The sequence below is a fragment of the Delphinus delphis genome, chromosome 6, assembly GCF_949987515.2.
Source record: "Delphinus delphis chromosome 6, mDelDel1.2, whole genome shotgun sequence".
NCBI classification, from domain to species: Eukaryota; Metazoa; Chordata; class Mammalia; order Artiodactyla; family Delphinidae; genus Delphinus; species Delphinus delphis.
Genome location: NC_082688.1, coordinates 68,224,463 through 68,240,172, shown reverse-complemented (window position 1 = coordinate 68,240,172; position 15,710 = coordinate 68,224,463). Strand labels below are relative to the sequence as shown.

Sequence of the window (15,710 nt, the reverse complement as noted above, 5' to 3'; positions counted from 1 at the left end):
ACACATACAGTGTGATAGCATTCAGTCGTAAAAAGGAATAAAACACTGATACATGCTACAACGTGGATGAACGTCAAAAATATTAGAAGGCAGACACAAAGGTCACATAGTGTATAATTCCATTTATATGAAATATATAGAGTAAGTAAATCCATGGAGACAGTACACAGATTGTGGCTGCCAGTAGCTGGTGGAAGGGGGGCGGAATGGGGAGCAATTGCTTAATGGATGCAAGGTTTCCTTTTGGGGTGATGAAAATATCTTGGCACTAGATAGAGGTGGTGATTGCACAACATTGCGAATGTGCTAAATGCCACTGAATTGTTCACATAAAAATGAATAATTTTATGTTGTGTCAATTTCACCTTAACAAAAATTACATACACAGGATTTAAATGCATCATTTCACCAACCTTTTTACACTAACATCAGATGATCGAACAGGATTTAGCAGAATATTTCAGCCTTGAATGTGAAGCAGGCCTAAACTCAAAACTTTGTGATACTGAAATGGAAGATGGGATGTAATAATCTTGGAAAGTAAAAATTATTTTTGTTTATTTTAAGCAGGAGTTTTTTTCTTGAAGAAAAAATATGGAGTAAATATGTAATAGATAATAAATATTTCTTCCTTCAGGGTACTGATTCAGGGTACTGTGGGCTTCAAAGTTAGATCACCTGGGTTCTCATTCTCATTCTCCCAGGAATGTTCTGGAGGACTATCAGATACACTGTATCTTTCCTGCATCTTTCTATTCTAATAAGAGTTGAATCATTGCTGATTCAAGATTTACTATAATACACTCATTCCTTCTCCCTCTGCTGGCTGGCTCCATACTACTACACTGATAGACTAACACATAGCAGAGCTGGGGTTATGATCATGTAACAGATATTTACTGAGCCTTACTTATTAAGTACCATACACTTTGCTGCGTCCTGAGTATTCCACAGTGAAGTTAAGACATGAGCCCTGGCCTAATTTACCATCTAGTAGGGGAGGCAGACCATAAGCAAACCATTTATGTATCATGAGTAAACAGTACTATAAAGGGAAATAGTGGTACACTAGAGGAGAGGAATACAATTTCTCGTTGTGTGTTCAGGAAAGGCTTCTCTTAGGAAGGACATGCAATCTGAAAAGACTGGCATGGCATTAACGAATGGCGATAGGTGAGCTTTGGACTGTGGAAAGTTTATAAAGCCAGGTTAAGAAGTTTGGAGAGTATTTAACTATAGTGGGAAATAAATGGTGCATTTCCAGAAAGGGAGTGATAGAATTTTGCGTTTTAAAAAGATCGCAGGGGCAAGACAGAAAGCAGGGAGACTATTTAGGAGGTACCAGGACTTGGAGTAATTATGGTTTTTGGCTTGGGTGACAGGGTGGCTGAGTGTATCATTCTGTGGTAGAACGATGACTGCAGCGGTTAGAGGACAAGCGGATGATCGAGTATTTAAGGAAAAAACAAACCACAGCTTTCAAGGCGTCTTGTTCTGAACAGCCGGAACCAGGGAAGGGCACGCTCCTAAAGTGGAAATCTTCGGACGGAGGCTGAGGTACAAGACAGCCCAGGAGAGCCGGACTCCGATCCCGCTCTCCCTCTTTGGTGTCATCAGAAGCAGTGGCCGGGGCCGAGCGGGGATGCTCTCTGACCCACAACGACGGCGGAAAGAACAAGGAGTGGACAGACTAACCTTCGGAACTAGACCTGCGCTGCCTCACTAACACCGCCCACCGCTAATTAGCCCCACCCCCGGAAGTGCCGCCTACCCACGCTCATTTCCGCTACCCCAGGCGTCTGACCGTCTCGCGAGAACTGGAAGAGCCTATGTGACCTGGGCTAAGCGGAAGTTTGGTCTCTTTTTCGTGGCGCCTCGGAGGCGGTCGGCAGCTTCAGAATGAAGGTGGGGACTGGTGGCGGGTGTTGCGCTAGGTTTGAGTAACGTGGATCTAGCCCCAGAATACGGCGCTGCGCTCCAGAATCCTGGCTCTGGATGGAGAAGGGCCTGAGACAGGAGATGGATCGCTCTTTTGGGGCCGGAGCTCCTTGGGAGAGCGGATGGCGAGCGATTGCAGCTGGAGCTGCGCCGGGCGGGGAGCGCCATGGTGGCGTCCTGCCCCCCAGCCGGGATAGAGGCGGCCCTGCTGCCCGGTTGGTAGCAAGTAGGTCGGGCTTCTTGCTCCGAGAGGGGCAGCGGCTGCGCAGCGCCCTTCGCCCTGGCGTCATTCCGCGAGGCTTGAAAGATGTGTCCTACTTTTTTAGTGCACTGTGTCTTGCGCGGTCTTATGTACACACATGCTTTAGTGAGTAGTATCAAATTTTCTGTTAGTTGTGTGTGGGTGACAGGAAAGGCTTTTTGCAGTGGAATAATCTTTGTAGTGGTTCTGCGATTTTCATGAAGTTCTTTCCCCCCCGTTTAATTTTTAGCTGAACATCTCTTTCCCGGCCACTGGCTGCCAGAAACTCATTGAAGTGGACGATGAACGAAAACTTCGAACCTTTTATGAGAAGCGTATGGCCACAGAAGTTGCTGCTGACGCTCTGGGTGAAGAATGGAAGGTAAAAGTGGCCTGCCGGACTGCCGAATTGAATTGTTAGAATATTTAAGAGAGATGGTAAACGCTGTTGGTAATTGGTAAATGTTATGGGGTTCAAACTCGCGTTCTGTCTTCTGACCTTGGGTTTAGTTACTTCCAGATGTCACTTTATAACGTGGAGCCATATCCTGTCAGGGTTATGTTCGTGAAAAAATACATAGTTCTTGCCCCGCAAGCTAATGGTCTCCATTTTTTTTTGTAAAGTGCCAAGAAGGGTTTTTTTTAATTTATTTATGGTTCATTGATGCTTTGTTCCTTAACATAGTCTTTCTCCCCCAAGAGCTGTTAACTCTGGTAAAGCATCGGCTAGAAGTAGCTTGATTGAAAGGACTTTGCTAATTGAACTTGGGAAACTGGAAGTAAAGACAAAATTCAGTGACCAGAGAAAGCTATTAAGTTTCAGATTGGTCTTAATGAAGTGTACTTGTTGGAGGCCACAGTCTTTTGTTCTATAATGTGTCATTGTGTTCTCTTCCAGGGTTATGTGGTCCGAATCAGTGGTGGGAACGACAAACAGGGTTTCCCCATGAAGCAGGGTGTCTTGACCCATGGCCGAGTCCGCCTGCTACTGAGTAAGGGGCATTCCTGTTACAGACCAAGGAGGACTGGAGAAAGAAAGCGCAAATCTGTACGGGGCTGCATTGTGGATGCCAATCTGAGCGTTCTCAATTTGGTCATTGTAAAAAAAGGTGAGATTTTTATTCTTGAGTTAATTTTTGTCCACACTGATTTAAAGCTGATTGTCGATTGATTGATTGATTTGCAGTATCCACAGTTTTGACCAGTGGACTTGTTTTAACAATGCCTGAACAATTTAGGGTTCTTGTTTGTAAGGAGGTTGTTGAATTAAAACGTCTGTTCATTTTTCTCTTTCAGGGGAGAAGGATATTCCTGGACTCACTGATACTACTGTGCCTCGTCGCCTGGGGCCCAAAAGAGCTAGCAGAATCCGCAAACTTTTCAATCTCTCTAAAGAAGATGATGTCCGCCAGTATGTTGTGAGAAAGCCCCTAAACAAAGAAGGTATGGGGGATTATGCAGTTTAGGGCTTGCTTAATTTCACTGATTCGTCGTAGCGTTTTGTGTGCATGTTAGAAGATAAAAATCTGCCTACTAGTTACCTAGAATCTGAGTTTTTAGGAAGATAGTGGGGGAGAGAGAGGGTCAAGACGTGCAGTTGGTATGAATCCTTATTATATCCAGTGCCCTCTAGAGTGATAGAATTTTTCTTGGAAATTTGCCTTTGGGTCACTGATGTATAAGTTCATTCAGAGATAACTTATGAGACATTTTAAGTTCGTTGCTTTGGGGTTAGGAGTTGAAAGAATGACAGAAAACTCGGGGGTTGTTATTGAATGTGCTCTCACACACACCCCCGCCCCACAACTTGCTTTCTTTCTATATCAGTGGTTTTAATTTTTTTGTTTACCAAAGAAATACATGCTTTCATCCACTTAAGTTGCTTTAACTTCTGGCCTTCGTTTACTTCAACTGGAAGCAGTAGAGTGGATAGCAGTAGAGTTGTGAGAATTAGAAGTTGGAAAGAAACTTTATTCAAAATACCAGGGTACAAGTGTTTGGGGTTTGGGGGTTTTCATATGTATATAAATTTATTTAGGTGTAGTTGATTTACTATGTTGTGTTAATTTTGCAGTACAGCAAAGTGATTTAGTTATATGTATGTACATTCTTTTTCATATTCTTTTCTATCATGGTTTGTCACAGGATATTGAATATAATTCCCTGTGCTATGCAGTAGGACCTTGTCTATTCATTCTACGTATAATAATTTACATCTGAATTCCAAACTCCCAAATCCATCCCTCCCCCTTGGCAACCACAAGTCTGTTCTCTGTGAGTCTGTTTTGTAAAGTTCTTTGTGTCATATTTTAGATTTCATATGTAAGTGATACCATATGGTATTTGTCTTACTGTAACTTCATTTAGTATGATAATCTCTAGGTCCATCCACATTGCTGCAAATGGCATTATGTCTTTTTTGTACCTGAGTAGTATTGCATTGTATATGCCTACCACATCTTCTTTATCCCTTCATCTGTCGGTGGACATTGAGGTTGTTTCCCTGTCTTGGCTATTGTGAATAGTGCTGCGATGAACATAGGGGTGGCGTGTATCTTTATGACTTACAGTTTTGTCTGGATATATGCCCAGGAGTGGGAGTGCTGGATCATATGGGAACTCAATTTTTAGTTTTTTCAGGAACCTTGGTGTTTTATATTTTAAGAAGTATATTGTTTATTAGGCAAGATAACTCATCAGTAGTGAGGTCTGCAGCAGCAATGCTCAGTAATGATATTTCTGTAGTAAATTGTATGAACATTTATAATAAGTGGAATAAATAGCATGTTAGTTCTGGGTTGGGTTTTGCTTGGGTTTTGGTTTTCAGGACTGGGGGCTTAAATAAGCTAATACTTGGTATATGGTAAGTGCTCATTGGTCACTCATACGAAATATCTGGGCACCTACTGTGTGCCGGGTATGACTTTCAGTGAAGTAACTGGCAAATATATGGTAGTTCCCTGCAGTTGCACCCCTGGAAATATCATTAGTGTACTAAGTGCCACTTAACAGACATTTGTTAAGATGGTTCTTTTTTTCTTTATAATTCCAAAGGGTTTTTTATTTTAGCAGAACCTGAACAACTGAGCATTTAGTCTTAGAATATTTATCTGAAGTGTTTATTGCTCCCAGAAGGTGTCCACAAACTAAAATCACTGCATCTGAAAAGACTCCTGTTCTGAAGCAGATTTATAATCCAGAGGATTTTGGATTATAAATCAGACAGGCTAAATGAAGATATTCTCAGGAATTCCCTGGTGGCCAAGTGGTTAGGACTCTGCTTTCACTGTGGTGGCCCAGGTTCAATCCTGGTTGGGGAACTAAGATCCTGCAAGCCGGGCAGCACCACCAACAAACAAACAAATAAATTCATTCATTCGTTCGCTCATTCATTCAGTCTGATGTTAAGTTTCACTCCAGGAGCATGGTGGAATGCAGTTAATGCTTTACTTAGTTTTCATGACAAGTTAAATATGCGGTTAATACTCTTTTAAAATAATGCTCATGTGTCTTAACGGTACAGAGATATACTATCCTCCCAAGACAATGTAATTGTGGAAGGGAAATCAAAGTGAACAGAAAAAAGTATGGGGTATGACTTACAACTGTTCAGCAAAGTAACCTATTACTATGCTGAATTTACGTATGATCTTGAACTTGACATCCAAGCTATTGGTATAGGAAAACACTGGTCCCTAGTAAACTGTCTCATACAAATAAGTTTTCATAGGAACTACTGAGTTTGAATCTGTTTCTAATGCTTTAAAAATGTAAATGTGGGTCCTGTTGAACAAGGGTATTATTGAGGTGATTGAGTCATTATCTGAATTTTTAGGTAAGAAACCTAGGACCAAAGCACCCAAGATTCAGCGTCTTGTTACTCCACGTGTTCTGCAACACAAACGTCGGCGAATTGCTCTGAAGAAACAGCGTACTAAGAAAAATAAGGAAGAGGCTGCAGAATATGCTAAACTTTTGGCCAAGAGAATGAAGGTAAGTCCTCAGTGTGTGTGTTGGGGGGTGGGGGGATAGGCCTGGCCTTGGATTTGCATTTTTAATCTAGATAAGCATTAACTGCCCTTTTTTATTTATTTATTTATTTTTTTGGTTTTGTTTAGGAGGCCAAAGAAAAACGCCAGGAACAGATTGCCAAGAGACGGAGGCTGTCCTCTCTGAGAGCTTCTACTTCTAAGTCTGAGTCCAGTCAAAAATGAGATGTTTTTAGAGTAACAAATAAAGAAGATCAGACATCACATCTCCTTTATTGACTTTTAATTGATGATAAAATAAACGAGAAACTTACAGAAGAGGAGGCCAGGACAGAGTTTCTTTGGTGGGTGGCTCAGGAAAGGACTCTTAGCATGTTCATTGGCTTTTTAGCAAGGCATTGAACAATATAGGGGAAATAAATGACTAGGACTATTAATCTTTGATACACTTTATTTTGAGGAATACAGTTTTTCTTAAAGATCTATACACGATACATGAAAAGTGCCCTTGTGAAGATGGACGTTTGTCATATGTAAAAAGGATAACTTGTTAAAAGCATAGTTAATGGATACCATTTTAAAATAGTTGACAAAGTTTTTAAAACCAGTGCAAATTTAATGCATTAACAGAAAACTTTTCAACTCGTTTTTATTATATTTCACTGCGAAGGAGTTGACTGTACCTCTTTTTAGAAACACTTGCATCAGTGAAGGATGCACAGAGAAAGTATACTTTTCTTTTGGCTGCAACATGCAGCTTGTGGGGTGTGGGATCTTAGTTCCCTGACCAAGGATTGAACCCAGGCCCTTTGCAGTGAGAGTGTGGAGTCCTAACCACTGGACTGCCAGGGAAGCCCCCAAAGTATGCTTTTTCTAATGTACTATGTCTGGTTTCTATAGTACTTGCAGTAAGAACCTTCATTCAAACCATTATAGACTAGAAGGGTCTTAAAAGAAGGCACATTAGGCTTTAAAAGGTGCTCCTTTGCCAGAGTATATATTAACCACAGGTGAGTAAAATTTTCAAGCGGCTGTAACATGTAGAGACTGAAGAAGTGCTTCAGCTAAGTGTGTAAAAATCACCTGGGGATCTGGCTAAAAAGTGGATTAGGATTCGGTAGTTTGGGGCCCCACAGTCATTAATAAGTTCCCAGGCTAGGCCAATAATGCCAGCCCTGAAGCAAGATTCATAGAGGAGAGCCCCATTAGCTTTTTTTTTTTAAATTGGAGTACAGTTGATTTACAATGTTGTGTTACTCTGCTGAACAGCACCCATAGCTCTTAATGAAATATTAAAAAGTTACAAAAGTCTTAAAGTCTTAATTGGCAATTGACAAAGTCATAAGTTGAATTTACAGCATTTAAAAAAAGATACCCAGTGCCAGAAGGACTGACACTACAGCTGAATCCTAGAGGGTAACATGCCAAAAGGCAGGTCTGGTGTAAGCCCAGGATTCTAGCTAGTAGCTGGTAGATTCTAATGCATAAAACATGAGAACCACCCTGCTATCTTATTTTGAGGAGTACAGTCACTGAGGTGGACAGATAGGTAAGGTAGGCCTAGACTATACTAGCTTATGAAATCTGGCAGATTTAAGAGTTTAACATTGCAAAGACACTGAATCCTGTATTACTAGTGTATACCAAAAATGAAAAGGGCAACAATTGAATATCCCAAAGGCATGTCAGACTTGTTTATGATTGTTAAATCATTAACTGCAGGTTGCTATAATCAATCTGAGATGCAGTTAATACCAAATCTAAAAGCAGTGTAAGGTTATGCTAAACAATCTGCCATAATTTGAAAGATCGCTTTCAGAAGTTAATCAGGATTTAAGTCTCATACAGTCATTCTAGATATTACTAAATCTATAGATAATGATTTGAAATCTTTTTTTTGGTCTGTTTTTGCTACAAGTTTTTACTGCCCTTTCTGTGGTAGGTGCAAGAAAAGGCCTTTAAGCAATTTTAATACAAATCGGTCTCAATTTCTGAATGACAGGCTAAGCTTTCCAATATATAATGGCTAAGTTATTTAGATTAATATTAAAAAGCTATTAGAAATTTTATAATTTGATACAATATAGCAAAACATTAAATGTGTAAGGAGATCTTTATCACAGGGTCGTTTTAGTGGGAAGTGCTTTCGTAATTTAGTTCAAGTTATTGAGAACTACAGAGAAATGGGAAAACAGACAATACTGGAATTCTGAAGATCACAAAAGCTTGAATTGCTGTACACACTTCAGGAGCCTTAAAAATGTAAGACAAGCACAGCAAACTTGAGAAGTTTTCATTTTATTCAACCTTGATTTTTTTATATGCAAAGTAATTCCAAACTTTCTGTTGGGGCAATAAGTGTTAAGTATTAAAACTAGTACCAAGTCTTAAGTTGCAAAAATATATTCTCTGAGACAGTGCAAAAGATCCATTTTTAAGGCAATGAGAATTGTACACAGTTTCTGACAAGTTCTTTCACTTACCACTTTCACAAATTGAAACTAGGATTCTGCATAGGTCTTATTAACCCTGAAATGTTGGAAGATTGGTATAGTAACAATTTTTAAAAGATTATAGCAGGTAGGAAGGAGATGTGTGCTGTTAACTGTACCATTTGGAAATAATTATCAACCGATTTAGTCATCTGCATAATTACTGTAAAAGCGAGCACACACAATCATTGGCTTTTCAAACCATGCATGCAGAGAGATAAGGCAAATTTACTGTCCCTAAGGGATGTGTTAACGAAAGGCATGATAAATGTCAGTGAGGCATGTGAGGTCATGATTTTCTTAAACCTACTGGCAACAAGTTTAATAAGCTTTAACGTTTTAAGACAATTGATTCAGCCTAAAAAACAGTATTTACAAATGCACAAATAGTAAGTGTACAAATCTAAATTTTATACAAGAATAAAATTCTGTGTGCAGTGCAAGTTATCCCACAGGTTTTTAAAAGTGACCAATAGCAACAGTTTATGTGCCTGAACAATTTCTGGCCCAAAGACATACACAAGAATTTTAATTTTGTAAATTATGAAGCTGATTAATTTCATTTAAACTATCTGGCTCATTTATTCCAATTTTAAAGCTGTTGCAAATTAACATGATACTGGGAAGAGGATGAAAGGAAGTAACTGGATATTCAAGATACAATCCATTAAGGGAGCTAATACATAAACGTGAAGGGTAAAAATATATATTAATTTTAAAGTCAAAGGCAAGGCAGTTATCAGACTTTCAGGTAATTTTGAGATTAATGACTACATACGAATTAGTAGTAGTCATTTATTTAATAGTTGGAGACCCCCTTTCAGAAAACTTTATTGCAACATGCAATCTAAGAATTTTAATAAATATAATATGGCTGAGTAGATACACAGCCACACATATATACACAATACACAAATAGTTGCTCTTATAATTGAGATTTCGTTTGTTTTGGGGTTAGGCAAGTTTACATTAATTTGCCATTCCCCAAACTCAATAGCTTCAGATATAGACAAAACGCCAAGAATGAATATGGTTTCTCATCGAACTGCTACAAATACTGAGAAATGCAAAACCAATTTTCAGCAGATAAAAACAGTTCAGAAATTGTAAATCTTCAACATCAGTAAACCCTAAGGCATTTTAGTGGCATTTTTACCTTCTGAGATGATTCAGTATGAATTACATTTCATTATCTATTGTACCAAGAATAACTTCATTTCAGTTTTCACCAATTCGTAATTTGAAACAAACCTTGAATGTCTCCAGATTGAATCTATTCCCCCAGTTCTGTGTCCAAAATCTAGTGAATCTTATTTAAATGAGAGGTGCTCCAAAACACTTCCTGCACCACTCCACACTGATACTTGGTGGAGCATCAATTTTCTGCAACTTTTCAAGAATCTCTGTAGATAAACTATTGTATGCAAGTCCATACTCATTGTCAAAAGCCTCTGAAAGATATTTTCAAAAGTACAGTTGGTATTTCTTAATAATAAATAATAAAATAAAAGCTATGCATTTAAAAATGGTAGTCAAATCTTTTTTTTTTTTTTTTTTTTTTTTTTTGGCCGTACGCGGGCCTCTCACTGTTGTGGCCTCTCCCGTTGCGGAGCACAGGCTCCGGACGCGCAGGCACAGCGGCCATGGCTCACGAGGCCAGCCGCTCCACGGCAAGTGGGATCTTCCCGGACCGGGGCACGAACCCGTGTCCCCTGCATCGGCAGGCGGACTCTCAACCACTGCGCCACCAGGGAAGCCCCAAATCATTTTTGTATACATATTTAAACTGCATATTTAAAGGCAGAAATCTTTTTAAAGGCAAATGGAGTATCTGCCCATACCAATTAAAATTTTAAAAGTTTCTTTAAGAAATAAGACTTAAACCCCCTTTAAGGAATCCCCAGTTGACGAACTTACCAATATCAATATTCTCTCTTCCAAGAGACACTAATGATAAGAAGAGGATTTCTCTGTATAAACTCCTATAAAACAAATTTTTTTAAAATTAATGGTCAAAGAGCATAAAAATACCCTATGAAGGTTTTTTAAAATGGTGATAGAACACAACACTGTAAATCAACTATACTTGAAAAAAAAAGATTAGGTTCTTTAGTTAACAGTAATGTATCCACCATCCATGTCAGTGTTCTGGTTTTGACATTACACTACACTTATGTCACCTTTGGGAGAAGCTGGGTAAAGGGTCAACGGAACTCTTTGTACTATCTTTGCAATTTCCTGCAAACTTATGTTTCAAATTAAAAAGTTAATGGGCATAAAGCTTCACATTCGAAATAACTAAAAATGGCTTATTTTAACTTTATTGTAATTATTTAGCAATATAATAGGTAACTTTTAATTCTAATTTCTAATTCAGATTTACAAAAGCAGACTTTTGCCACATGACACAGTAAGAGACTAAGTAAGTTAGGGGTCTAAAACCCTTGGACACAAACAGTATGAAAGATGGTGTGGTCTCTACTACTTAACCCAACAGTAAAGGATAAATCACCTTTATTTGATTTGCGAACATAAAAATGTTACAAATGAAACCTTAAAAATGAGACTCGTGACTCATTTGTTAACAAAAGGGGAAACTGATGAACTGATTTGAGTATTTACAGAAAAAAAAATTAGAGAGTAATGCTGATTCTGATGATGCTCCATGCAGCTTTCTTTAGAAGCTCCAGAAGCCATAGTATGTCATTTCTAATATTCCTTCCCTGTCCTTCAACTACAGATACTTGAAAGTGGCTGCTCTTCAGGCTGTGAAGGAGATAATCTCTACCTCAACTGTTGAGATTATAGAAGGATCTATCCATTTTCATTATGAATTCTTGTCCTATCATTTCTGAGACTGTCTTCAAAGATGCCATGACTAGAAACTTGAAGAGCACCTGGAAACACTGTTTATGTTTGATAGAAGGTATTATGTCTCTCTTTCTGAAGCTTCCACCACAAAATTCATTTATGCTGAGACTGGGATGAGTACGGATCCAAGCGTGTTAGCAGACAATAAATAGTAAGAGGATCAGGATAGCTCCATACCGTTTGTAATTCACTGCTTCCATCATCTTCCTAAATTGTTTCTACTCCTAAACCCATATTTTTTTTTTTTTACATCTCACAAGATAAGATGCGTGACAGGACCTGAACGAGCAGTACATATGTATAACATCAATGTTAACACATTTATAGGTTTCCAGTGAATAGTAGTAATTTTTCACAAAGACTCAGTACGTTTTAGACATAAATGAATTACCTCCTAAAATTTAATCTATTTCCCAGATATTTTTATTATGTTTGTGATCAAGTATGAATGCATTCGGGTAGCACTTTTTAAGACAATCAGATGTTCTACAATGAGTATGTGTTTCTTTTACAACTAGAGATAGTTTTAAAAATCATTTTTAAAATACCATGAAATTATTTCGAATGGTATCAAGTACCAAATACTGGATTATTACCTTTGTCTTTTCATGTCTCCCTTCATTTGTTGTGAAAGCAGGTTGATGGGTTTAAGAACATCATTATGTTGAATACTCTGCCTGATGGTTTCTACTAAAGCGCTTGTTGCTTGTTGTTCCTCTGACAGGAGAGACAATTTCTTTTCAGAATCTAATAATAAGAACACAGTAAAAGAATACATTTAGTCACTCTAATTATTAAAGAAGTTTTTTTTCAGATTTGTATCATTTTTTATTCAACACCACCTCCCCATCACAAGTAAAATTATGTAGTAATGTGACCAGCTAAAAAATATTTTTCTTGCTTTCTTCAGATAGGAGAGGCCTGTCCCTTTGCCCTTTTCCTGAACTTAGGGCTTCCTGATTGAGGCTGCAATGTGATATCTTGTATGCCAGCAGCCATCCTGTGACCATGAATCTTTCCTGATGGAAAAGCAGACAAAGCGTAAGGAGCCTGGGTCCCCGGTGACAGAGGAGTTGCCTAACAGTCCTGGAGTATCTAATTCATAAATTCTTCATGTGAGAGAATAATCTTTACCTGTTTAAGATTCTGTTGTTTTCTATTAAATACAGTAGCGTATAATCCTAATTGATACAAGGGTAATTCTAGAATTATTAAGAACAAATATTTATACAGATTTCATATATTACAAAAGTGCTTCAGTGGTATACTTGAATCACAGTACCATTAAAAATCAACAATGTGAGCTTGGCCCAGAAAAAGGGAAAACTTTAATACTGTAGGTAATCCCAGCAGCCATACAATTTTATTACACCCACATTAGTTGAGATGGAACTATGTATCCAAAAGTTCCCCAGTCAGCCTCATTTTAAGTGTCTGTCATAAAGCCAGTTACTGTAATTTTCATACAATCCAGCCCCTTAATAAAGGCAACTAGGAATATTTCATTTGTGTTCAGACCATAGAAATAGCAAAGTTCTCTGTTACAATACAAGAGGAAATACTGGCTGCTATGGGTTTTGATCCTAGTTTTTCTACATGCTAAACAGATTTGATTTGATTTTCATGTTATGTTGTGATTTTAGAGCATAACCCAAATATAATATGCAACTTCACTATTGCTCCTTAATTCACAGAGTTGGGCAACCATCACCAATTTTAGAACATTTTTATCTCCTCCAAAAGAAATCTACCTATTAGCAGTCACTCTATCTTCCCAACCCCTCAGCCCTAGGCGACCACTAATCTTATTTTGTCTTTACAGATTTGCCTATTCTGATTGTTTGATATAAATGGAATCATACTTTCTGTTCTCTTTTGTGGCTGCTGCTTCTATAATATTTTAAAATTCATTTTGTAGTATGTATCAGTATTCACTACTTTTTATTGCCAAATAATATTCCATTGTACGGATATACCATACTTTATCCATTCATCAGTTAAAATGAACATTTAGGTTGTTTTCATTATTTGGATATTAAGAAAAATGCTGCTAAAAACAGTGTACAAGTTTTTATGTGGATGTATGTCTTCATTTCTCTTGGGTGTATACCTAAGAATACAACTGCTGTGTCATATGGTAACTGTTTACCATTTTGAGGAATGGTGAAACTATTTACACCAAAGCAGCTGCACTAGTTTTCTTCCAATTAGCAGTGAACCAGGAAGAGATCCAACTTTATTTTTTCTGCATGTTGTTCCAGTTGTCCAGCACTACTTGTTGAAAAGACTATTCTTTACCCACTGAATGGTCCTTGGCACTCTTGTTGAAAGGCATTTAACTGTACATGTGAGGGTTTATTTCTGGAAACTCAACTTTATTCCATTGACCTATATGTCTATCCTATGCCAGTTTTCTACTTTCTTGATTACTGTAGCTTTGTAGTAAGTTTTCAAATTCAGAAGTATGAGTCCTACAACTTTGTTCTTCTTTTTCAAGACTGTTTTGGCTATTCTAGGTGCCTTGAAAATCCATATGAATTTTAGGATAAGCTTGTCAATTTCTATAAAAAAGCCACCTGGAATTTTGATATAGATTGTACTGAATCTATAGATCAATTTGGGAGTACTGCCATCTTAACAATATTAACTTTTCTGGCCCATGAACATCAGATTTCTTTCCATTTACTTAGGTGGTCTTTACTTTCTTTCAACAATAATTTTAGTTTTCAGAGTATAATAAGTTTTGTACTTATTTTATCAAATTTATTCCTAAGAATTTTATTCTTTTTTTTTAAATATTTATTTATTTATTTGGTTGCACCAGGTCTTAGTTGGTGCAGGCGTGCTCCTGAGTTGCAGCACGTGGGCTCCTTAGTTGCGGCATGTGAACTCTTAGTTGCGGCATGCATGTGGGATCTAGTTCCCTGACCAGGGATCAAACCCAGGCCCCCTGCACTGGGAGCATGGAGTCTTATCCACTGTGCCACCAGGGAAGTCCCAAGAATTTTATTCTTTTTAATGCTATTATAAATGGAATTATTTTAATTTTTGGATTATTCATTGAAAGTATATAGAAATACAGTTGATTTCTATGTTTTGATCTTATATCCTGCAACTCTGCTAAGCTTATTTAATAAGTTCCATATGTTTTGTGTGTGTGTGTGTGTGTGTGTGTGTGTGTGTATTCCTTAGGATTTTCTAATTTAGGATTTTCTATATGTAAGATGACATAATCTGCAAGTAGAGATAGTTTTACTTTTTCCTTTCTATCTTGGATGCCTTTTATTTTCCTGTCTAATTGTTCTAGCAAGAACCTCCAGTACAATGTTGAAAAGAAATAATGAAAACAGACATCTTTGTCTTGTTCCTGTACTTGGGGGAAAGTATTCAGTCTTTTACCATTAAATGATATCAACTGTGGGTTTTCAGAGGCTCATAATTAGGTTGAGGAGGTTCCTTTCTATTCCTAGCTTGGCTTTTTTTTTGTTGTTGTTGTTGCTTTGGGTCTTAGTTGCAGCACTCAGGATCTTCCCTGCGGCATGCGGGATCTTTCGTTGTGGAGCGCGGGCTCCACTGCTGCAGTGCATGGACTCTCTAGTGGCACGTGGGCTACAGAGCGCACCAGCTCAGTAGTTGTGGCGCGCAGACCTAGTTGCTCTGCAGCATGTGGGATCTTAGTTCCCCAACCAAGGATCGAACCCGTGTCCCCTGCATTGGAAGGTGGATTCTTAACCACTGGACCACCAGGGAAGTCCCTTGTTGAATGTTTTTAACAAAGGGCAATAGATTTTGTCCAGTGCTTTAGCTGTGCCTATTCAGACGATCATATGGATTTTGTCCTTTATTTTATTGATATGATATATATTAATTGATTTTCAAACCAACACAGCATGCCTGGCGTAAACAGCACTCGGTCATGGTATACAATCGCTTTTCTAAATTGCTGGATTTGGTTGGATAGTATTTTGTTGAGGATCCTTACGTCTATATTCATAAGTGATAAGATTTTTAGTTTTGTTTTCTTATGATGTCTTTGGTTTTTGTATCAGGGTAATGCTGGCCTTCTCACCCAAATCTCTACTCTTTCCAAGAGTGCTTTCAGGCTTGAACTTCTCCACAGTCTGTCCCAAATAAAGTCATTTCCTTTGGGGAGAATTTCAGAGCTCTCTCTTCTTATGG

General features: G+C 38.2%; 2 protein-coding genes across 3 annotated transcripts in view; one reads left to right on the top strand and one right to left on the bottom strand.

Moving 5' to 3' along the window:
• The first annotated feature begins 1,820 nt into the window (after positions 1-1,820).
• On the top strand, positions 1,821-6,434 carry RPS6 (ribosomal protein S6). The gene is made up of 6 exons (XM_060014788.1): positions 1,821-1,905; positions 2,430-2,561; positions 3,078-3,288; positions 3,476-3,622; positions 6,015-6,172; positions 6,298-6,434. Exons 1-6 carry the CDS (start codon positions 1,900-1,902, stop codon positions 6,391-6,393), a joined length of 750 nt encoding a protein of 249 aa, XP_059870771.1. The 5' UTR covers positions 1,821-1,899; the 3' UTR covers positions 6,394-6,434.
• Positions 6,435-9,974: 3,540 nt separating this feature from the next.
• The window catches only part of DENND4C (DENN domain containing 4C), a 125,368-nt gene continuing 119,632 nt past the window's right edge, over positions 9,975-15,710 (bottom strand). For both annotated transcript variants that reach the window (XM_060014786.2, XM_060014787.2), the window contains 3 exons: positions 12,128-12,278; positions 10,578-10,642; positions 9,975-10,111 (listed from right to left, as the gene is read on the bottom strand). In XM_060014786.2, the coding sequence (XP_059870769.1) occupies positions 9,975-10,111; positions 10,578-10,642; positions 12,128-12,278 (353 nt within the window). The remainder of the gene's footprint in view (positions 10,112-10,577; positions 10,643-12,127; positions 12,279-15,710) is intronic.